Genomic DNA, 25743 nt, shown 5'->3' with positions numbered 1-25743 from the left:
CTCCTATCTGATTTTCTGTTTCTAAGACATTCACCTACCACTTCTAGTACTCCTTTATGAAATAGATATGAAGATATTGATTTGCTGAAACCTTAGTCTTTCTAACAAATATAAGGTAAGGGTAGAGAGAGAACGGTGAGTTTCTCTCAAAGTAAGCTATTCAATCCAGGTTTAGTTTTTTCATTTGATACATATTTTATTGGCACACTGGAGTATAGCAGTTGCACATTTTTAAACATATCTTTGTTTGAATTCAATTCCGAGTTTTTTTTCACAAACAGTATTGGAATAGTCATCAAAAGCACATTTGGTGGTCGAAAAATATGGTAAAAGCAGATTCAAATGGCCTTGCAATATCTTAAAGCTATAGAAACAATGCATGTTTGCACACAACAGTAAATTGGACAGATTACATTGCTTTTGTTTGTCAAAGATGTCTTTCCTATTGAGCCTCACAAGTACTTCAAGCCACACACTTTAATTCATTCCTGTCAACGTCGTGGGTTTTCACCACACTGATTCCAATTATATGATCAAATATTAGCTCGATGGTCATCTGCATACATTTTTCTAAGTAGGTCATATTTAATATCCATGAATCTACAGAGAATTTGCGTATCTGCTTAACACATTATTCGCTTCAAAATGAATTTCACTTTGACATAAAGAAGCTCACAGTCATGTTCACAGTAAAACTGGACTTCAGACACTTTGCTGAACCCAAACCAACAAACAGAATATTGTCAAGCAAAGACCACCAGACCCTGAACCATGAATCAAACTGTTTTTCTATAAAAAAAACTCAATTTGAATCTAAAACATATTCCTCATATTAATGTTCATCTTATAAAATAGCTCCATAACTTACTGTTACAGTACGCATAGTTCACAGTCTAAACTTCTCACAATAGTTAGCAAAGCCCTCAGATTGATTGTTTGCGACAAACGACCTATACAGTGATCTAATACTTTAACTCACCTATAATTGGTCAGCGTACTTTAAAAAGAAGACTGACTCAGATTATAAATTACCACTTTTGCTGGTAACCGTTTCACTAGTCCACAGAGCAAAAGCTTGACAACAAACAATGGAAATAGCATCTAGTGTTATTATTATACACAGACAAAATATAATACTGCTCATATATTATAATGACATGATGAAATATGTATAATGCGAGGAAAGGTCCCTATATGTGGTAGCACAAAGATGCACGCTACCAGCTCACACAATGATACAGAAATTATTACAGGGAATTTCAAGCAGGGTTCAACATGAAGCTCAAAAGATCCTGTAATAAAATCTGCTTCATTACATCTACGCCACTCTTTATCATTAACAGGTTCCTTTCGTTTGTTTGAAGTTTTGCCATTAAACTTTTATGATAAACAAGGTTGGATCTGCTACATTAAGTCCCTGGCTGAATAGACCCCATATTATACGCTGATATTCAGATAATTCTCAGCCAAAAATAAACATATAAAAAACATAAATTAATAAATTAATAAAGTAGAGAAACAAGGTAGTCAAAAATCCACAGTATGTGTCCAAAGCAACTTGGGCAACTTCAAGAGAGTGTGTTTTGAAAAAGGCAGTGAAGAGAGAATCAAATATTAAGAAACGCAGTGCAACGATGATCAAAATGTGCCAAACGTTCACCCACAGTATTATTTATAGTACTGCATTTTCTACTACGATCCACTTTTTCAAAGAGATGTTCTGTGTTTGCTCTTTTCAAATGGGAAAACATCAAAACACTAGCAAAGTGTTGAGATAAGCTACATGTATCTTAGGTGGAGGTAGAAAGATGTACTGTATGAAACATAATTATGTCCGTATCATAAAAGTGAAAAACTACTTCGCTATTATCTTATGATTTTCTCTTATTAAGACTGAACGATGACCTACTGTGGAGAAACACAAGTCTGAATATATATTTACATAATTCACCAAAAACTCTTTAGATATGTGCAAAAAAATTGTAAAAAGTGAAGCACTTTGTGTATCTATGAGTGTGTCGGTCTGGTGTGATATGTGTGGCAGTGTGGATTTGCTCCAGTGTGGTTGAATTTGGCACAGTGTGTCCATAAGTTTCATATCCAGTGTGCATATGCTGAGACAGGGTGGATTTTGCTCAAATGACGGTGCTGAAGGTGTTGTCTCAAGCGGTCTGATTCAGAGCCCACCGCCTTCTGCTTTTCCAGTCTTTCTCTCTCTCTCTCTCTCTCTCTTTCTGCCTGTCAAATTCTCCTTCTCTCTCCACTTTCACACCACTGTGCTCACAGAGGGGTCTGACAGGTTGAGCTGGCCGGTAATGTCCGTGGGATATGGCTATAAATGAGGAGGAAACAGAAAAAGGAAAAGTAAGAGCAACATATTTGCATACTGTACCTCCCGGTATTTAGTTCACGTTTGTTATGACGGAGGCAATCTCTCCACCCACTGCAGCCCGTGTTTATCTGTCATCCAGAATAATTTGGCTGCGTTTTAAAAACAGACAGGCCTCCTTGGACTGTGGCTTAAGATAAATAGAGTGAACGAGGTAACGGATTCATTACCGTACAATTGCTTCCTTAAAGGATCATTGCTCACGCTTACAGTCCCAAATGAATATGCTTCCTTAAAACGGGTACCGTATATCAACACACGAAAATGTCTGTACTAGAAACCTGTAATGGCACAAACGAGAGCACTCTGTCTCCTGGCCCACGGCTAATAATTTACCTGACCTAGAAGTACTGTCACCATAGTAACTGTCCTAATGAAATATGACAGCCGGACCTGATATGCAGCACAAGGTGCAGTTCATTCCAGTCTGCCACAGGTTTCACCTTCAGTATCTCTCAATTTCTGAATGATTCTATTGTATTATTGTACTGAAAGTTTTATTTTGATACTCTCCGCATACGAAAATATTATTTGTGCAAAAGGTTGACATTTAATTAAAGGAATAGGTCATCATTCACTCAGCCTTATCGTTGTTCCCAACCAATTTTATTTCTTCTGTGAACCACAAAAGAAGATTTTTTGAAAATAATGTCTTTGTTTTTTGTCCATGCAATGAAAGTCAATGGGGTCCCGTGTTGTTTTGAAGCCCAAGTTTGTATTCCGCAGAATAAAGAAAACATACAGGGCTGGAACGACGATGATGTGAGTAAATGATAACAGGATTTTCAATTGGGTGAACTATCCCTTTAATCATGACAACTTTGAGAGTTTATTATCAGAAGGGATATCATTTTGGCTAGAAGGCTTTAGTGGGTGTTGTGATACCCTCACTCATAACAACGTTGTTTATGGTGTTCCGAGTCAATTCTGAGTCATAACCACAGCGCCCCCTGTCTACAAACAGGGGGAAAGCATAAGAGATCTATTCTACAACAACCAGAAGGGTCATGCTGGTAGAGGAAGAGAGAGGCAGTGTGGCATGTGGTGTGGACACCGACAATAAAAACACCATTCAAATCCATTTATAAAAAACACTGATAGAAAAGAAAAGGATGGTTAGGACTATGATGGGTAAACATCAGTTCAAAAAGACATTTTGTCACTCTTTAGGTTGTAGACTTTGTATCTTTTATCTGATCCTATTCTACCTTCATCTTTGAAAAATATTTTATAATATATAAGGTTTTGTTAAGAATGCATTCTGTGAGCACCCTCACCTCTGATTTAAACCATCTTACTGAGGGAGAAATCAACTGAAATGTGAGCTACATGGATTTGGATGTTTCTTTGTAAACTCGACCAAATGAGCTGCCAATCAGAAATTATTTTGGAAGTTGAGGGTGTATGCAACAAAGCCCCAGGTCAATCATTGTCATACCCGGAAAATGTCTTGCGAGCAATTGAAAAACAACCCAGTCTAAACCAATTAAAGTAATGCAATGAAATAGTCTGTGTTTGTGCTTGCACATTTGTTTGTATTAAATCCTCAGAGCTGGTCGCTGTTTAGTTTGAGAGCTACGTCTTATTAAACCTGTGGGACCAAGGAAACACAGTGAGGAGGCGGTTTGTGTGAACAAACTCGTGTGGAAATCTAGCTCTGAGAGTTCAATACATTGTAAACGTAGACACAAAACCCATCTGAGCAGCATTTCCTGAAAATGAAAGTTTTTTTTATTCATAGAACTGCAAAGAAAACATTGAATGGTTAAAAATAAACGCAGAGATCTTGGTAGTGCATGCCTGTCGGGGGAACAGCCTTGGTTATTTAGTGTTGCTCGTCTTTGGCTGTTAATGGTAATACCGTGCATCACGGGAGGCATACAGGGTGACTTTGTTAGAGCAACCACATTAAATGGGACAATAAAAGGAGAATGAGGTACATGGAAATAACCGTTACAGGACCGAGCGATGAGAGGAGAGACACACAAGTACACATAAGAAAGGAGAAAAGAAAACATGAAAACAGAGCTTAAAGTCACATCCAGGTTAGGCACGGGAGAAAGACCAGCACAGGCGCTAAGACGGAGAAGCTACCTCGCCCCCCTACTGCAAGGTAAACCCACAAGCCCCCCCAAAAATCTGCTCCTCTGTTCCCTCTCCACACTTTCCCTGGCAGCTAGATTCCTGATTGGGCTCTCCCAACAGATGTCTGGATGGAGTATAGATGGCTGACTGACAGACATGTGGCCATGACTGTAACTCCATGTGTGAGGGTGAAGATATTCTGAGATGAGACGTTTGTTTTGAAGAGGAGAGATGAGATGACAGGAGAAAGGAAGAGAGCGAAAGAAACAGGGCAGGCCAAGGAGGAGAAGGAAGAGAAAGAGGAAAAGAGCGAGAAGATAGAAGTACAGGCAGGGCGTCATTTTCTTAATCTTCTTACCGTGTCTTTGGACGACCTACGTCTCTTGATGTTGGAGGCCAGGTTGGTACTGATGGACCTAAAAGAGGCTTTCTTTTTGGGGTCGGGCTCTGCTCTACCATTTTTCCTATCCTAAAATAAATATACAGTATATGTAGAACAATTATTCGTGCTCTCTGGAAGAGCGTGTTTGGTTTCCAACCATCACCACCCACCTCGACTACGAAAGCTACTGAATGGCACTACCCTGCTAATTTTAGTGCTAATCACAATTAACATGGAGTTTCCTGTCCATCCTGGCTATGAGTCAGAATGGTGCATTCACGCACCCACAGCGTTCTACAAGGAAAGAGGACACTGGCATAGACTGGATGAGAATGTGTACATAAAGTCTTACTTCGAATCTTTTACAATCCTGACATTCTAGAGAGGGGAAGAAGAGGACTTCTGTGGATTGTGTGATCAGACCACACTCATCCACAGTTCTGAAACTCCGTAAATGGAAAGCCAAAGCATTAGCAAAGGAAAAAAGCAAAAGAAACGTAATCGGATGGGGGGGAACAGGCTCCATTTTGAAAGGGAGAAGATGTTCTTGTGTTGTCAGGGAAAATGAACAACTCATCAATAAACAACCGAAACTTAACACAGTCCCTTGCCATTATACCCCAGTGAGAGTATAATGGGCATATGAAGGAAGGAGGAAGGGGTGTGCAGGCTCATAAGAGGAGACAAGAGCGTCTGGAGGGGGGTGGTGAATTCAACCAGAAGACATGCAATAGATGGAACCAAAAGGGGAATGCAAAATGAATGACATGACAGTTGACCTTGGCTGGCACCGTCACTCCCTCATTTACTAGCACATTTGGACCATGTGTCTGATCCCCTACAGTGAGCGACTCTAAATGTGACCATCTGCAACTGCACTTTACTTTACAGCAATACAATATATGAATAATTATACCACAAACAGGTTAGTGAACCAGTTTATATGGTTTAAAACAAATGTTCCAGGTTCTTAAAAATGTACTCTTTGTATTTATGTTTGTTTCACATGGTTTTGAAAAACTTCTACACCATTTTCAAAAAAAGTTTCAATTTGTTGACTCGAAAATGTTGTGTAACCGAAAATGCATTATACAGTATAACTGAAATAACTTGCCTTGTCATTAAGAAAATAGTCATCAAATGATCTAATATTTAATTGATTTGTGAAACACAGACATAATGATCTGCAGAGTTCCCCTCTAAATGAATTTTAATCCAATGTCCAAAACCAAACAAAATGCTTCTGTAAAGTAAAGTGCATTTTTTGTGAGATATTTTAAATTCTTTTAGCATTTGTGAATCATGAGTTACTGTCTGGCTCTCTCAAACAACATTGCAAAAGAAACAAGACACCAAAAATGCCCACAATAAGGTTTTCATCTGTTTTCACATAATGCATTATGTTTTTTCTAGAAAGGGTGACCGTACAAGCGCCTTTAACCGTCAGTGCTTTCATCCATTGCATTTCAAAGCCCTGTGATGACAGAGGCAGTGCCTCTGGAGTGGGCAGCTAGCCCACATCACACGGGCGCCTGATCTGCTCCTGGCTCGCTCTGGTTTGAAATGCAAATGCATCCAGGGCAGATCTGCCTGTTCATGCATTCAGGAAGCAGTTGTGTGTACAGCTTTTGCATATGTTGCATGTGCACCTGGAATGAGCATGGCAGTTTTAGTGTGTAATAATTGATTTTAGCTTTCAGGAAGGAAATATTCATCGGCACACTCGGTCGCCATTAGCGCTGGTTAAACATCCATATTTGTCCATTCAGATGGGGATTACATAGAGGCTCATTTGCATTTTAAATATATAAGCATTATTTTTCTTTTATTCGATAAACAGTGGGAGGAAAATCATCAAAAAGAACTTGTCCGTGGTCAAATAATAGTTTTTTGTTCATCTCAAATTATGAGCCTTCAACAATTCTGGACCTCTGACTGGACGTGGGAGGCATGTGTGGGCGTATTAACCATGCAACATTGTCTTGTGACTCAAGTAGGCGATAAAGCCCGAAGGTTAAAACGCTTAACTCCCTATAACATGAATCTCTGATGTGTGAAGTCAATCAGCTAGCTTTCGGCTTTGATACAACACTGACACTTGATCCAATAGTTAGATTTCGTGTTTTGCCTTGTGGTGAAATATGTGCCTGCTAATAATGAGTCTAAAGTAACAAGGCCACGCTCAATGACTTGAATCCCATTAGGAAAAGTAATCTCGCTTCAACAATGCACTAACTTTCACAGAAGTTCATAGATATGGTCATGTGTTGTGTAAGCCAGCCAGGTCTCAAGTCTCAAAAGGGCTGACCTTGTTACTTTTGCCAACATCCGGGCATCATGTTGGCCTGTGACCCATTGTGTATGGATACAGCTGGAGGCCAGCAGCGGACAAACACTGATCTGTATAGGGCGTGAGGACGCTTTGATCTGCTGGAGCCCAGCAGGGACAGTTAGACGGCCTGCTCAGCATGCGTCTTCCTGACTCCACAACAGCCTCACAGGCTCCTTTAATATGTGTGTGTGTATTTTTCAAGCTGCTCAATAAAAGCAATGCCAGTGGCAGTAGTAAGGCTGCAGGAGCTACTTTATCATGCTGAGCATTTCGATTTGATGGTAAGAAATGTGTCTTTGCATGGATCTGCTGAGAACCACTCTTATCATTACTATAAAGGATTTATTTTGGACACTTGTGTGCTGTTGCATGGGCAAATGTACAAATGTATGAATTGGACTGTTTTCTTTTTTCACCTCGAGGCAATGTTGTAAAGCTGTGAGGTTGTATATTATATTTATCAGAAATTCACAATCACACTGTATTATAAACAGTATGTAACTGTGGATTATTCTTTGCTTTCTTTGAGTATTTGTGCTTTGTTGTATTTTTTGTGGTCTTTACATATGAAAGCTTAGTTGCTTTATATTTTAGGAAGTGTATCAAGTTAAGCTCATTGTAAGCTCACCCTTTTATACTACCTTGTACACAAATTCATTAAAAGAGTTTAGCATGCATTAATATATTGACAAACGCTTTAGTTCACTGTAACATTCACTGCTCAGTTTGACTGCCTTATTTGGCTGTTCTCATTGAGTTCACTCTTTTGGTGATGTGTTATTTTCTGGCTCATTATGACCTTTAAGTCACATCATGAATGGATAACAGACTATGAGATTTCTTCATTCTGTGGCAGAAACCAGTGGTTAGCTGCAGATTGGCCTTTTGTTGGCTCTAATAACTTCCAGCAAGAGTTTGGGGGTTGGGAGGCGGCTGTACCTGTAGGTTCTTCCTCCAGACATTAACTGCTGCAAAAGCCAGCTGCATTTGCTTCCTGCGTGCATCCTTGTGCCGTTTGTACGCAATCTCAATGAAGATGAGGAAGATCCCGGCAACGATGCCACCAGCAACCAACATAAACACGCCTGTGTGATGAAAAATACATTTGATTTTTTCCAAACAGTCTTCAATGTGGCAAAGAGGGCAAAAGACATATTATGCATATTCATACTGATAGATTTGCGTTAATTTAAAAAAATTGTTTGGCAACCTGAGCTTCAGTGACCATTGGTGATATGACAAAGTTGGTTTTAATTTAATGCAAATGAGCAGAGACATGATGTGGCAATCTTCTAACTCATACAGCTGGATACCACGGTCGAGTAGAAAAGCCTACTAGCAACCAGCGGCACAGAGACTCAACGAACTTGAGGGATTTCATCACTGCAGTGTCAACAAACCTTTAAAAAGCAAAAGAGATCCTGTGAGAGGTGGATCATACCTGCCATATTCTCAAAAGTGAGTGTGGCTGGTGCATTGCTTCTGGAGTCACACTCCTGATAACGGACCCAGGTTTTATCCAAGTCCTCCATGAAGCCATTCTCATGGGAACTATTAATTCAAAGACCCAACACATCACAGTCAAACAATCCGTTATTCCAGAAATAGAAACAGTTGACGTGATTGCGGTAAGCCTAGGGATTAGCTGAAAGGAACAGAAAAAAAGAGAGAAAAACAAACAAAAGTATAGCAGCGTACTGTGGATGATTAGTCTAGACTGAGATTACCTGAGGATGGCCAGTGAGACGTTTTGCTTCCATGGGCTGTCTTTGCGCATGCCAATACCGAATCCAGAGCGGAAGAACAGCTCGCCTGTGGTGACCAGGTCACATTTCTGCGAGGCCTCAAACTCCAACACTGCTGAATCCCATATAAATGCGTGGAGTTTGCTATGAGAAGAAAAAATTGTAATGGAAATATGATAAATCTTGCATTTTTCCTATTAAAAATTCTTTATCTTTACAATTTTCAATACCATTCAAAGATTTTTTTTTAATAATTTTGAAATAAGTCTATTATGCTCACCGATCTAATTGATCAAAAATACAGTTAAAATGGCAATATTGTGAAATATTATTACAATTTCAAGTAACTACATACTATTTGAATATATTTTAAAGTGTAGTTTATTCCTGTGATGACAAAGCTGAATTTTCAGCATCATTATTCCAGTATTCAGTGTCACATGATCCCTCAGAAATCATTCTAATATGCTAATCTGGTGCACAAGAAACATTTCTAATTATTAATAATGTTGAAAACTGCTGTTTAAGATTTTTGTTGAAACCATGATACATTTTCCCCCCTAAGGATTCTTTGATAAATAGAAAGTTCAAAAGAAATTAGATCCCAGATTTGTATAGTCTTATACTTCTGCTCACCACTGTATTTAATAATTCATTTGCACCTCTACTACACTTTACACAAACAGCTTGAATAACTTGCATCTTCTAAATGGAGATAAGTGGAAGTAATTCCTGGTGATTATAGAATTCCAGATGTAAAACAAATTGTAAGGGAAATGTATTAAACACTGGCAGTCTGTCATTTGTTCCTGTCTTAGCCTTGTAGTGAAGGTCTTTCTTTAAAATACAACTCCCTACCCTGCTTTGTATTCAGCAACAATACTGTACTGAATCACACTAACAGGAGTTTAGCCTCTCTCTGCTCTTCACAGACTCACTGAGGAGAGAGGAATATGTGTCATCCTTTATACTTAATGGAAATTTATCTCTCTGCAGCCCACTTCCTGGCATTGATATCTATGCCCGGCCCCTAAAGGGAGCTTTAAAACAACAGCTTCAAATAAACCTGTTCTGGCATAACAAAAAATAACAATGCTTTAATTATATATATAATTAGGGGAAACTCTTATTGCTGACTGACCTGTCTCGCACGGCCTGGATGGCTTCAGCGGCGCTCTCGTAGTTGTGCTTTTCCATGTGGCGGTACATGGTGCTAAGCTCAACTTGGCGCCGGAAGTAAATGTCCACAGAACTCTGCTTCACTGTGGCGTAGATGAACTTGTCTGATGGGTTTCGCAGCTGGAATACAAGGTAACAGTGGGACGGTCTGGATGAACTGTAATAAATGTGCTACGCAAGATAATTTATTTGTTTATTCAAAACATGCTGAATAATTCAAGTAAACCGGTGTTTGGTGTCTGCAAATCCAACATTTTGACTTTTTTGTCTGCAATTACATGAAATATTTCTGAGGAAAATAGCTGTGGGAATAGAGGCAAACCAAGGTAAGTATGACCTAAAAATGTTTAGTGAAGTCATACTGCTGTGCATCTACAACTGTAAGTATAAACCTGTACATTTATAAATATCTCATATTAGAAAATACCATTCCGAATATACTTGTACCCCTTTGATTTTAATATATTATGTATTACTATTTATTTTACTTTTATTCAAATGTTTACTTTCAGTCCTTTGTTAATTTTCAGCCCACATGGCAGAATTGACATGGATTGTTATGATGAAACGTGGCAAATAAAAATAACCTTTGCTAACAAATGACCCATAATTATGTGTCCTTGGCAAGCTTAATTATATGTGGTGTTTTTATGCCGTGTGAAATGTGAAATCTCTGTGCCCAGTAATTTAGAGTCCTATTTGATATTCTGTTGTATAACATGCAAAGCTGCTTCATATTTAGTGCTCACCCTAGGGTCGTTGATGCCGGTAATGCGCTCCTCAGGCCGATCCAGCACTAGGAAGGCTGCCAAATTGGCAGTATAAGATGCAACTATAATCATAGCAAAACCAGCCCACACCATACCTAAAATCCTTGCTGAAAAGCTCCGAGGGGCACCTGCGAATGTAAGCGGGGAGGTGAGAGCGATAAAGAAAATTATGCTTACTGCAAAATCAATCAAACACGGAGTCAGCAATATTTGCAGCTCACAGGGGCGATAGACTGAATAATAATCTCTCGTTGCTGATGTCTACCTTCTCCAATTCCGGAGTTCAGAAGTACACCCCAGGAGAACCACATAGCAGAGGATAAAGTGAGGGCATCTTCTTCTTCCTCTTCACTATTTACTTTAAACCTTCCAAACGGGCTGCAGGGCAAAGCGCATATCAGACAGAGGCAGATGCTTTTAGACTGCATCCATAAAATGTTGTTAGTATTCAGCCAAACTTCTGAGATATTCTGCAAACTTTCGTGATATCAAGCTACATTCTCACATCTGTGTGTTCAGCCATTTCTACATCTATCCAAGGATGAGTTTTAAAGGGATAGTTCACTGAGAAATGAAAATCCTGTCATCATTTACTCACCCTTGTTGTTGCAAACCTGTTTTAATTTCTTTCTACTGCAGAACACAAAAGAAGATACTTCAAGGAACGCTGGGATCCAAACAACATTGGACCCCATTGACTTTCACAGTATGGAGGGAAAAAAACAACAACACTGAGACATTTTTCAAAATATCATCCATTGTGTTCCACAGAAGAATGAATGACAAACAAGATTGGATAAACTATCCCTTTAAGGTGTCATGCATGTAACAAGTCTTCCTTTACCTGAAACGGTCTAATAGGTAGAGCATCACCGCCACAACATGGACCGATAGACCCACCAGTAACCACAGAGTGCTCTGAAAAGGCTGCATGAACGAGTCCAGTGTACTGCGTGGTATTTCCTGCAAAACAACACAGCTTTATCCAATCCAACAAACACCACCCACATTGCCACATGCATCGCCATATGGAGCATCAAATGGAGTCTACATCTACGCTGGTTAGTTAGTGTATTAATAGATTTCACTGTACTCCAGAGTCAATTGATTTATCACAGCATTTTCTCAGTACAGAGATAAGCCCACTTCAGGGAATTCAATTTAATCAAGAAACTGTAATGCTATTTCCGTCCCAGAAAGTCATGTTCTCAGAGGATTTTTCCAAAAATTAATTACATTTTATATACTTTATTTGAAACTTAGCAGCCATGAAACTGAAATTAAACTGACCCCAGATCTTCATCTATTATTTTCTTATTGCCCACAGGAAATAATGCCGTTTTAAAGGGATAGTTCACCCAAAATTGACCAATTTTATGTTGTTCTAAAGCTTTTTAACTTTTTTTCTTTAGTGGAACAGAAAAGGAAGATATTTTAAAGAATTGTTTTTGCCCATACATTGAAAGTCAGTGTGGTCCAGAACAAAATTTGTCGATTTGTCAAAATCTTTTGGGTGAACAATCACTTTGAAGTCTGTACTTTAAAATAATAATCTGTTGGTCATCTGAGACTCACCTTTTTGACAAGTATTGTGAGCCCCTGGTACTTGAACGGTTTCGAGAACTCTATGTACTGGGCTCGTTCATTGTTGATAGTAAGTGGAGCCACGATCATGTCTGCCAAGCCACTCAGGAGCTCTCCCATCATGCCATTCCACTCCTTCTTGTTGCTGTTATTTACCTGGTATCAGGAAGATAACGTTAAGAAATTTGTCATGCCTAAATGCGCTTCTTCTAAATTTCTAAATGCATATTTCAGCAGATGCTTAATGGCATCTGTGAAGAAAGGCTTGAAAATGCACAGACAAGCCTAGTTGCATGACCTTTGAAAAGACATGCAAGGCTACAGGCAGGTGAAGAATCAATAAAGTTATCATATTACTCACACGCTCCTGAGTGCCAAATTTGCCATCAGCCACTAGATGCACTTCATAGGTAAAGTTCATTGTCATTGCAAGTTTGATCAAAAGATCAATGCAGAACCCATAGCAGCACTGAGGCACTATGGGGCGACCTATAGAGATACACTAACCAGTCAAATCTGGACAAAACACAACTTTTGTCCAAAAATATACATACATAATAATACATAATGCCTACCTGGAATGGTCTCATTGGGGCCAGTGCAGATTACTTTTTTGATCAGGACTCCATTTACAGTGTACTCTTCCTTGCATGTTCCATCTTGTAACGTCGGTTTGACATAGACAAAGGGCTCTTGATGAATGGTGACAATCTACCAATGAAACAAGAAAACTGAATGTAAATGCAAGGGGTTTTTAAGAAGAAAAAAAAGATGCATGATGCATCAAAACCCCTGCAATGAAGTACCTTTAATCTTGTTGACATCTGATAGCCTTTCGGCTTTTCAGTTTCACCTCCTGGCCAAATAATCTTCCTCTGAGAATTCATTACGACCTGGAACAAAATATATTTCTGTCATTCACCTTCATTCATTTCCATTACTATACATTTGTCTAATTTCACTGGATTTTTAAATAATGTAAATATTTTTTTGTTGTTTTTATTCACATTTTTTTCTATAGTCAATCACTTTTAAAACATGAATTTTGTTTAATGTTAAATTCTACATACTAATACCATGTCAGTTTGTATTAAGTGAATTAATAGCTACTTCAAATTAATGATGAATTATAGTATATTTATAAATTAACATTTATCTAGATAAATAAATGCGGTAAAAAAATGTGTAAGCTGACCCCAGGCTACATTGCTGTAGAACCCACTTCACAAACTACATTGTGAAGTGATGCTCACTGCAGAGCCAAATTTAGTCGAGCTCCCCTCTCTGGACGTCATGGGTGGAACTTGATCTAGTCCAGTTCTGTTGATCTAATAGGTGGATGGGTATGATTATGGGTAGGGTTGGGGTGTTGGACTTTTTAGCTCCAACAATTATGCCCAGATTACATTCAGAGAGGGGGAGCTGGACATCACGCTCCACCCATTGGCTCTGTAATGAGCCGCCTCTCTTCATTATTGGTTCATGAAACTTAATGCTGTGAACTTACTGTAAAGTGTTACAATAAAATTTGTGTGCTAACTGTTAAAATAGCAATGTTTGTGTGAAACAGAAGGACAGCTCATTAAAAAGACTGAGCCAATTTCATACTTGCGAGCCATTGTAGACGCCCACTTGCACCAGCCGGGTTTTCTGGTAGTTCAGAATGCTGTAGTGGGCGAACCTCCTGTCTCCGTCATCATTAAACTCCACGCGGCCTGTTAGGCCATCTGGATACTTGGATGACATCAGCACTCTAGTACACCAGAGGGGGGTTTTTAGAAAAGGCACAAAATGCTCATTTAAACACAAAGGAAGACATTGACGATGACTGGAAGTAATGGAAGTTTACCAGGAATTCAGAGATGGGAGATGCAGGCAAATCTTGGGAAAAGACATTAAAACTAACTAGGGAAGATTTAGGGGGTGTCATGTGGGGTGGAGACAGATGGCACGTAATGTGCAGGCACAGACATAGGAGAACAGAAATGACACCTGTAAGGGTCTCAAATTGGGTCTCAAATGCAAATTGGTACCACCAGATTTCACAAGGCCAATGTAATCAACAACTTAACAGGCTTGATGTGTCCTTGCACTCGATTATTACTCCTTTTGAGGAGTGAAGGCATGGTTTTAGAAGCAAAATGCTTGCGATTTCAATCTTTGTGGTGTGAAAGCTTCCACTCTTGTCAGTGCCAGACCAGTGGTAATGTATGATAATGCATGACAGCAAATGGATGGTTGGTTGGAAAGCTAGCGAATGCTAGCCAGCGCTCATCCCTGGCCTCACCGTTTGAAGAGTGGGCCAGTCTTCCAGATGTTTGTATTGCCAACACAGCCTCGAGGAGGCTCTGTGATATTCTCCTTCTCAAAGAGCTCCTGAATGGACTGGGCCACCACAGCCACGGCATCGTAGATGTGCGCAGACTCGTTCTTGCCATTGATAAGCTGAAGGCCGAGCAAGCCTGCCCAGTTGACAACATTACATGGTGTTGGCCAATGCCTCACAACACGACTCTCACTTCAAGAGCACGTCAAGGCATACTCATAATAAAGAAATGCACACATTGCCAGAGAGAGAAACAAACGTGCATTGCATATGAGCGACGAATTGTCTCAAGACAGACAGAAGGGCTGTGAAAGTCATGGGGGGATTAGGACAGGGTCAGCACTGAGCAGAATGATGTGAAGTTGAACACGGATGTGTATATAAAGAAGCCGGGAACAAAGAAATGCGGTTGTCGCTTACCATCGTATCCACACCTCAATGTGGAGGTAGCAAAGCACCACTTATAAATAAACTCATGACAGCCAAACCTTAAAAATGTATGCACATTCAAACCAATATGGATTACCACAACTCTCTATTGCATCATTTGTTGTCTACTGAAAGAAAGGACAAACACTCAAAAATGAAACAAATTAAACATTAGACATAAAGCACAGTACAATGAGTAAAGAATCACTGTGTTTAAAACCTTTAAACATGCAGATGTTTAAACGTTTAAACACGCAAGTACAGCACAGACACTGATTTCGTCGGTGGGGATTGCAAATTGTAATCGTATAAAAAGCTTAAAAGGCAAACATGTTCAGTTTGTTAAACAGCATAGGAGAGAGAGCGAGAGAGAGAGAGAGAGAGAGAGAGAGAGACACAGAGGATGAAAATGGAGAGGATGAAAAGTACATACCATCTGGGGCTTCACTCAGTGCTTTACCAGACATCTCCCTTTCTCCAACAAGCCACACGTAACCAGAGCCTGTCATATTGAGCTGGCGTGCCGCTTTATAAATGGCTGCGGCTTCGTCTTCACTGTGATTGGACAAATATTGGTTATAACGGATTGGAGTAAACACCTACAATTTTAATGTTATAAGCAAGCCCACATGAAATCTGTGAGTGCAGAAGTCTGAAATCAGGTCATTCACTATTGAGAAAGTTCTTTTTAAAATATTTTGGCGAATTTGACCATGCTTTTATTCACCTACGAGAGTGTAAAACACATTTTGCCATGTTTAAATCCATTACGCAGAATGCCTAAAATTTCCCCACAAGTCAGTCTGCATATTCTGTGTGGGCCTGATTATTAGTGAGTCATGAAAGGCAGACAAATGGTTTGACATCTTGAGGCAATCTCTTGTTAACAAATTAGATGTTGGTTCATTTAACCAGAAAACGGATTATGAAGTGTTTGTACTGAGGCTGGACATAATTTTAGCTTCATTTGCTGTATTTTTTTTTATATTTTAATGTATAAACTGCTAAAATTCATTAGCACAATGAATTGAGAATGTCTAAATTCCAATTCAATTCTTGAATCTAAACTGAACTTTGAGATAGCGAACAAGACTTTAGACTTAATTTAAATAAACTGAAATTCGAAGAAATCTATATACTTGTAATTTACTGGAAAAGCAAAGTTTGCCATATTATATGATATTATATTATATTACATTATAGCTTTTGGACCAGGGTAGAAGAACACTTCTTCATTATCTGAATTTCTTTGACTTGCAATTCAGTCAATTTATCATCCCCTCATTCCAATTCAAAATCCAATTCAACTTCCTGAGAGAAGTGGCCAATTCAATTAAAATTCCAACTGAATCGAATAGAAGCCAATTCTCTACTGAAAAATTCACCCTGATACACAAACATCTTTTTTAGAATCCTCAAACCAAAGCTTCGCCATATTTGCCAGCACCATTTAGCTTCGTGGCTGGCAACATGTATTATTCAGCAACATTAGCGATTAGCAGTCTGATGGGTTAAGCAGCGGAGATGAACTCACCTTGCGGACAGGATGATAACTCTGGCCTCTAGCTCTTTGGCTTCCTGGAGCAGAGCCGTCAGATTTGTGTCTTGGCTGAACAGGAGCACTTTCTCTGCCTGGGATTAGGACACAACATTAGTCAAGTAGTTGACTCATTTCCACCATGAACCATGCTCTTTGAGCGTTTGCGTTTTTTTTCCTCTCCTTTTTTTGGGGGGGGGGGGGGGGGGGGGGGTTGGGTATAAAAAAATGAAGTAAAAAAGTTTCTGAGATAAACTGCTTAAATGAAAAAACGTAAGTAAGCTTGGAGCAGGTGAAAAAAAACACTTTTTTGCATTTTCGCATGCAAACTCAAGGGAATCAAGATTCCAAGGAAAAACGTGCATGTACAGGAAAAGGGAGAAGAAGATTGATGCAACCAGAAAGAAAAAAACTGGTGAAGGAAGATGGTGGTGGTGGCTTCTTTCCCAACAAAAAATAAAAAACCAACAAAAAAGAAGAAATGCTGCAGAAAGGTGGGAGTAACATCTGGATAGTGCCTGTCCCACACGACCAGATATCCACGCACTGTGTCAAAAAGAATAGACTTGCAATCTTGCTGGCTTCAATACATGCATTCCTTTACACAAAAATAAAAAAGTGACAGGTGGGGGAGCGAGTTTTTGTATACGATTTAACAGAAAAAATAACCCATTCTCGATTGAAATCATAAAAGGAATCCAAACAAATAAATAGACGTGCTGGCAGGATAAGGATCCCTGGAATCGGTTTGTTGATTGTTTGACTGTTTTCTAGTGGCTACTTTCATATAACGTTTGGGGCGGCGTGCATTGACCATGCAAATATACCTTGGGTCCTCGCTTGTTGTCAAAGGACAGTTGGTCGAGGTTTTCATAGTTCCTGTTTTTACTCTGATGAATAATGTGCACAGAGAAAATATGCAGACACAGAATATTATAAACAGTTATATATGGTGCGCAGTAAAGCATTCCAACAAATCTCCACTTTTCTGCTTCAAATTGGGAAACTCTAATCCTGGGGCTTGCAAAAACATCAACAAACTTATCTATCCTTGCAAATGGTCTAAACCTGTTCACTCTTATTTCAAAAAATCCTTTCATTTTTTTTTATTAACATTTCGTTTTAATTTAACCTTTTCACCTGGATTTAATTAAAACACCTGCCCTGAGTGGGCTCCTTGCTTTACCACAATTAATAATAAATTCTAATGTCTTCTGAACTCTATTTCGTTATAATGCACAATCTAATCCAGTTCACGCCATCCCATCCATCAATTTAAATTTCTCTGTCAATCTACTGTAAAAGAACATCAGCTACAGCTCATGAAGCACAGCAAGTTGCTACCACAAGACATGCCTGTCTAGACATATGACCTGAAATAACATATTTTAGGCACTCTATCAAGATAATACACATTCTTCAGAGCCACAGAATCTGATATAAAGACATGTCTGTCAAGCGTTTAATGCTTTTGCAGAGCAGAAGTCAAATTAAAGAGTAAAATTCTGCTACATTAAATGGATGGATATGGATTATTTGAGATACTTTTTTTATGCATTTAATACATATTTGTATTTTTCAAAGAATTTTTTGTGCAGTCAGAATATGCACTAACTGTATCAGGCTTCAGTAGCTGAACATATTCTTATATATATATGGCCCAATGGTTAGAGAGTCAGACTGGTAACCCGAAGGTTATATCTTATATATACAGTATATATCAGCGAAAAACTGTTCAAAACTATATCACAAAAAGCTTTAATATGCAGTGATCCAACCTGTGATAAAAGACACAACTGAAAGACTTTCATGAACCCTTCTGGTGATTCCCAAAACAGTCTGGCCATGTGCATATAAAAACAGCTGGCCTTGGGGCTGCCATTACTGAACATGACATTGCAACGACATTGCAGGTGTCCTAAAAATACAGCGCCATGCTAATGGATTCAGATCCTGAAGAAATGTCTCTTTTTACTAAATTACAAATATCTTTTTATTTGTTTAGAGTCTGCATATGAAATTTTTAATTATACACATACATGATATGTGTATAATTGCAAACATTAAAGAGGTTTAATGTTCACACAGTGTGTAACTACCCTTATCTTCAAATATATTGTGAAATACTTTCTTATGTGAAATATTTAACAGTGCAAAGCTGCACACAAAGAAAACCTATAAATCAGGCACAGTCTGTTGCTGGGAAGAAATTCTCACAGAATCACACAAACTCAACGCAACCAAATCCCCTGCCCGATTTTTTTTTTTTTGGTTGATTTTTTGCACAGCCCCAGGCTAAGTCCCTCATTTTGCTCCTGTTGTGGATAGACAAATAGGAGAATCTGACTATGGTAAAAAAGCAATGTGAGATGAGTAGAAAAGTACAAAGTTTTGCAGATAAACTTAAGACGCTGCTGATGCCTCTGGCATAAATAATGTTAGCCAATGGAAAGAAATGTGTTTACACAACAGAAAAAAGGAAACATTTAACATATATAGAGGACATCTGAGATATTGATTACAGGAACACACGCTGACTTACACACGCACACTCATTTAAATGCTGGACCGTGTGAGTCTCACCTTCGTCTCCCTCTCCTCCAGCAGGGTTTCCAGTCTTTTCTGTGCCGCTCTGCCCTCATGGTCATCACTCACAATCAGGATGATGTGATTCCACTGAAACTCACGCATCATGTCAAACCACACCTGGGCTTGGTGGGAATAGGGCGGTACCGTGCGCAGGAAGGAGAGGTGAATGCTCTAAATGGACGGTTGGGAAAAAGAACTGGTGAATCTCAAAGGCCCGAGGCAATTTCAGTTCATTAGGATTTAATCACTTTAACTGTAATTAATTTAGAGATGGATCCCAACATTACTTCTTTAGCACGCCAAGATGCCATAAGGCAAAGAGTTTAAGTGAATCTAAAAGAGTCAATCGATCATAACGCTATGTATTTATGAGAGTTTTTAATTAAATGTCTAAAAAAAGGTCCACACTAGAACTGAAACAGAGTAAACATATATCACATTGTCCTGATGCAGGAATAGAAAACCATCATGGAGGAGGAGCGACATGCAAAAATACATTTTTATTTATATTTATCCTCCAGAAAAGGTTGCAAAGCTACAAACAAAGCATATTTCAAAAAGAAAGTTGACTGAACAAAAGGACAGATGACAATCTACAGTGAAACGCAGATAGAATTTGAATCTGTCTGAACTATACTGAGCCAGCATCTGGTGGTCTCCTACACTCACCTTATCGGAGTAGATGGACATGCGGGTGGTGAGGCCCACAACAGGGATACGGTAAAAACCAGCCGTGTAGGACACCGGAGTGGGAGTCAGATGGTCGTTGGACTGGGGTGGGTGGCTCACCAAGATCGCATACACCTGAGGATCATAGTGAGGAGAGAAATCTGAGAAAGCTTTGACACGAACACTTCTAAAATAAAATTTAAAAAAAACTTCAATTCTGGTATTTCGATACCTATATATTTTACAATGCATATAATATGTATATATAATTATTAAATGATACAATTTATATACAAACATACTTGACCTAATAAAATCTGCTGTGCATGCTAGTAGAAAAATAGCCTATTGATAACCACCATAAAACAGGTGGTAAACTGGAAGACCATATTAATAAAGATTGGATTTGTTACCAAACAAAGACCACTAGGCTAACAAACATGAAAATAGGATAATGGCATAAACATTAACTAAACAACATGAAATGTCAAAATAAATTACATTCACCTTGTCACGTGACTTACTACTAGATTCAGATTGGTCAATCAAGACGCGTGGCGGTCAAAAATGTCATAGGCTGTGTTATGATTCACAGGGTGATACGCAGTGTTGTTCACTTCTAAAACTAAATATCTGTTCAAATTCAGTTGACTTGATAAAATGCTCATTCGGAACGTCCAACAGCGTCATCGAGCACAATCAGCACAGACGAAATTCTAGTTGCGCTGTTGCATTGTAAATTTTTTATTCAAAAAAAACAAATTTCTCAAGACTTTGCCTAGACTTGAGGCCTTTATTGCTGAGATTTCCCTTATTGTTAAATCTCTTAAACTCATTGATAATAGTAAGAACAAGAAGTTTCTTAAGTACTATGTACAGTTTTTTCTTATTTGAGGAGGCAGTTTATTTATTTTATTTTTATTTTATTTTTGTATTATTATTTTTGTTAATGTATTCAATGCAGTGCTGTATATTGTTTTTTCTTTGTTAAAGGAATATCAATTTTAAAAAAAATTGTAAATTTGGGACATTTTAAAACGCTTTAATAACGTAGGCTACTAAGGCAATGATATTAAAAGACCAAACTCAGTAAATATCATATTAATAAAGTATACTATGTACAGAAACATTTCCTCATTGCTTCCTGTGAAGTGATATGATAGCCTACGTTATATCCATGTACAGTGTCCTTTGGACAGAACATTAATGCTTCTTCGATCTGGAATCTCAATTGGGAGGGAAGTGAAGTTCACTTCGCAGGAGGGCACTACCCAGCAAATATAGGACGTTGGCACAACGTACCCAACCTTATAACAACGTTTTATCAACATGGCCAAAAGGTTGCTATAAATACGTTGTGTGGTGAAGGTTGTTACAGCGTTGTCACAATGTTGACATTAAACCACCGTTCAGGGCTATTGCTTAAGGTTGTGCCAACGGTGTCTTGACAACCACTGCACTATATGTACTCGTCACCAGTGTTGCCAGATTAGAAATGTCGAAGTATCGTACCAAAACCTCAAAATTATCGTTTTTTGAGAAAAATTATCGTACACGAACCAAACACATAAAATATAGCTATTTTCCAACAATTTTATTTTCCAAATAATTTTACAGCCAATTTAAACAAGCTGTGTAATACGCTCACACTAACTGGAGGAAGTCTGGCTACTTAACTTTTTTTTGCCAAAGTGCAAAAGATATGCCGACAGTCCACATTTTGAACTAGACCATAATTAAACTATGATACAGAGAGAAAAAAGTGCACAATTAACACTAGAAAGATTCAAATTCGATCTCTAAGTTGCTGTCATCATCGGATTGTGCTGTGTTGGCAGGTGTTGTTGGTAGGGGAATCCTTTTACGGTACAGATTGGATGCCATCATGGAACTGATCTAAACTGAACTGTCTTCTTCGGCAAAACTGTAGTGTAGTGTTGACGTGCGGTCGACACCATGTGGTGTGTGTGTGTGTGTGTGTGTGTGTGTGTGTGTGTGTGTGTATACGTGTGCTTGCGTGCAGGCAGGCGAGCCTGCGAAATGATTCGGGGTCAGAGAGAGAAGCGGTAGGATGTGTGTTTGGACGAAAGACTGAAAACTCTGAAATTATCGTACATTATGGGATTTTTTTCATTATTGATCGTACATCGTACAGAGGTCAAAATTATCGTACAAATACGATAATTATCGTACATCTGGCAACACTGCTCGTCACTGCCCTGAAGCGCGAAAATCAGACTTTTAAATTTCAACCGCCCGTTGGGCTCATTGTGTTGTCTCATTCTTCATCGAGCAAGGATACCGTGAGTATTGCGTTTTATTTACCTCAGCTAAAAAAAGATACGTAATTATTCAAACACAACCTACAACTTTATTTTCTAATGTGACTAATGTAGCCTCGCTCGCACTGATTAGTTTTTCTTTTCATTTGTCTGCTATTTAGTCTCATTCGTTTCTTTGTTCCTCTGGATTTGTGGATGTTTCCTGGACTGATTCCGGTTACCGACCTTTATCGTCCGCCTTTCGTCTACTGTCTGCCATGTACACAACCGGTTTAGTTCATTAAATGTTCTGATCTTTGCTTTTTATGTTTTATTTATTATACTTAAATAAAATAAATTTGTATATTCTTTATTTTCTTTTTTCACAACTGTAAGTTATGACTTTTGGAAGTGCAATTTGATTAACGTTACCATATGCAGTTAGTTTTAATAAAGTTGAATTAATGTAACCTTCTGTAATTTTTACTCTTCAAAGTGTACACTTGCAGGTGTTGATTATAATTAGGCTAATTAGCCCCATTAAATAATAATAAGGATAAACAAAATTTTTTTTTTAAACTAGGCTATATAATTATCTAACATCTGACTAATTAAAAATTAACCTCAAACATAAAATGCTAAATGGGGGATATATATAGGCCTATCTAGCATAAAAACCAAAAATTGTCACAACATCGTCTCTCAGTTGCTGAATGTCGCGCACCAACGTTGCTACAGCCTACGTTGTTACAATGTTGTGAGCACGTAGACAGCGACGTTGCCATAGAAGAAATGCAACGTGCCACAGACGTTGCCACAGCGTAAATGTGTTTGTTGGGTAGGGTAATGGTAATATTCTCTGTTGTTAATGGACGCTGTGCATCATTCCGCTCATCCGGGTAACTGAAACTGGCGCGACGCTATTTTCAATGTATCGTTTAATTTTGCACGCTTTCTTGTTACAAAAGAATCTGGCGCCATCTTGCGTTTCAGTTGCGAATATGACTTCATATGACTCGAGTAATATTGTTGCAGAGAGTGTTCGTCTTGTTCGTAAACCGATAGTTTTGTAGCCTACATTTTTTTATAGCCTACATTCATTCTTTTGTAGCCTACAAAATATCTTAAACTCAAATCAGTATTTCTTGCCACGTATTTATTTATTGGGTGTGATAGCCTTTTGATAGGCTAAGGCGGGAAAGCGGCATTATCACTAATGTGGGTAGCTGATTATTTTAAAATGATAAGAAACATAAATGTTTAGCCCTAAATAAAAACAAAATCTAGTGTCTAACCTACCTCAGAATGGAACATCTTGTTTTTCATTGAAAATTATTAGGGCTAACTTACTTACAAAAAAAAGTTTATAGTAATTTTACATTATGCAATGTCCCGTTAGGCCTATAGGCTAATTAATTTGTTTCACCTTACATGTTAAGGTAACTTGCAGTTAACTTTTTTCCTTGTAGCATTTTTACATTTCTTTTCCATTAAAATGAGCAACAATTTAGCAATATGGAGGAGTTATAATCATGCACACAACACATGACTGTTTTAGTTAGTTGCCTGTATTTGTTATTGACGCATTTCTAAAACGTGAAGCAATTATTTAAACTTGCCAGACGAGCCAGTTGACAGTAAAATGTCAAAGTGTTGATCTAATATCAGCAGTTTGCAGGTTGGTTGTCATGAACTGCATGCATGCACTTGTGTCTGTGCGCGTGCGAGCGTATGTTAGGCGGGTGTGACTTGGATGGTAATCCGTGTTACAGCGTTGAAGTCTATAATCTCTGCCTCCGTCGCTGTGTAATATTCTGATAGAGCTTTCCTCGCAGAACAAAGCAGCTGTTATCTGAGTCTGGCGCCATGTTGGCCTCGTTTTTCATTAAAATAGAGGCGGAGGGCCAGCGGTGAAGCCGGCGCCTCGTAGAGGGGTTAGACATGCTAACTTAAAAGCTACTTATGCTTGGATTTGTATTATTTATATGACGCCACATGAATCACAGGATGTCACATATCCTATATACTTTGCATTATTTCAACTCAGTTCATGTAACCTCTGAGGAGTCTTCTTATGCTCACTCATTGGTATGTCAAAATGGACCCCAGGATCCTGTTGAATGTTTTCACATGCAACTAGTAAAAATCGAGATTCGCGACAGCGCTTGACCTTGGAGAAAACAAAGTTACAGTAACTAAATCTGGCTGAAAATGACTGTCCTTGAATGAATGCACGTATATGATTCATGATTTTGACGATTTTGTATTTGTATATGAATATTCTTTTTTTCTCGCGTTTACCAGAAACAATTAGCTTAGTACAAGCTGAAAAACTAACAAAGAACACAATTCTAATATTTAAAAATAAATGAATACAATGAAAGCTTGATTTAAGTCTCTGATATAAAGTAGGCTATAGCCTAAATTCACAGGAGTCATCCGAAACGGTAACATGTTTAACATAATAGATAGATAGATTCTGAGCTTTCTTGACCGCACTTTAAAATAAGCAGTTATTAGAAATTGTGCAAATAACAATGCTATGTCAATATACTTCAAAATGTCTCGTTTAATTCAATATGATATAGATATTTAGAAATTAAGTGAAATATAACCCGTTTCTAAACGGATTTTCTTAATTTATTATTAATATTTTTAATATTATTTTCAAAAAATGAGAGCACTATATGACATGGCACTTTAAAATATTTTATTAAATATGTATTCGGATGTTTTCAAAATGCGTGTTTACCTGGTTAGAGATGAGGTCCTCACATACGGAGAGTGCCATCTGGATGGCGTTTGGCTTATGGGTGACTGAAATAGCGTTCATCTTGAACTTATCTTTGCCATATATATTGTTGGCTTGAGTGACAGCATCTTTGAACACTTGCTCATATCTCTTCTGGCTCAGGACAGCCCCGATATTCACAGTCTTTGGTTCGCATCCTCCTCTCGCACAGGAGCACGAGATGAGGAAGGCGAACAGAACCAGACGCATTTTGCCCTGGATGGCAGAGGAGTCAAGCTGAGTGGCCCGTGGAGGATGCGTGTCGATGTCCGTTGATTAGACAGATCCGCTCTCACTGCGTCCTCTCCAGCAGCACTGGAATGCGATCGCCTCAGTCTAGTCCGCTGAGGAATGGGCTTCACTCATTGAGTCCACTCATGAAACCCGTTCATGTTCAAGAAAACCATGTCAACACGCCTTCTTTGAAAATGATGCTCGCTCCTGTTGCTCTCTCTTGCGAAAAGGTGGAGCAGTTTTGCAGTAATGTTGTAGTCATCACCTGCGTTCACTTCTCCTGCTCCTGCCGTGAGTGAATCGTAGTCAAGGTTTTGTCAAGGGTGACCTGATGCTCTGTGAGAGACGCTGTCCTTGGTGCTGAGAACTGTGCTCGCGCACTGATGCGCGCGCACTCGCAGATTACCCCTGATATCACCGAGCTGTCACGTTTGAATAGAC

General features: G+C 38.7%; 1 protein-coding gene across 2 annotated transcripts; it reads right to left on the bottom strand.

Annotated features, from left to right (window-relative positions):
- Positions 1-170: 170 nt before the first annotated feature.
- grin1b (glutamate receptor, ionotropic, N-methyl D-aspartate 1b) lies at positions 171-25743 on the bottom strand. Of its 2 annotated transcripts, XM_082169289.1 has the most exons (20): positions 25030-25743; positions 20017-20151; positions 19342-19518; positions 17586-17648; positions 16756-16853; positions 15655-15776; positions 14754-14928; positions 14075-14219; positions 13273-13359; positions 13042-13177; positions 12828-12955; positions 12458-12622; positions 11727-11845; positions 11148-11260; positions 10862-11010; positions 10075-10232; positions 8916-9077; positions 8630-8739; positions 8128-8273; positions 171-2332 (listed from the first exon to the last, which is right to left on the bottom strand). In XM_082169289.1, exons 1-20 carry the CDS (start codon positions 25276-25278, stop codon positions 2267-2269), a joined length of 2703 nt encoding a protein of 900 aa, XP_082025415.1. In that variant the 5' UTR covers positions 25279-25743; the 3' UTR covers positions 171-2266. The 2 variants fall into 2 exon arrangements, with proteins under 2 accessions (XP_082025415.1, XP_082025416.1); XM_082169290.1 differs by lacking the exon at positions 17586-17648 and having other exon boundaries at positions 25030-25742.

This window comes from Leuciscus leuciscus, assembly GCF_965113295.1.
Source record: "Leuciscus leuciscus genome assembly, chromosome: 5".
Lineage (NCBI taxonomy): Eukaryota > Metazoa > Chordata > Actinopteri > Cypriniformes > Leuciscidae > Leuciscus > Leuciscus leuciscus.
Note: the sequence above shows the minus strand (reverse complement) of the source record. Positions and strands in the feature narration are given on the sequence as shown.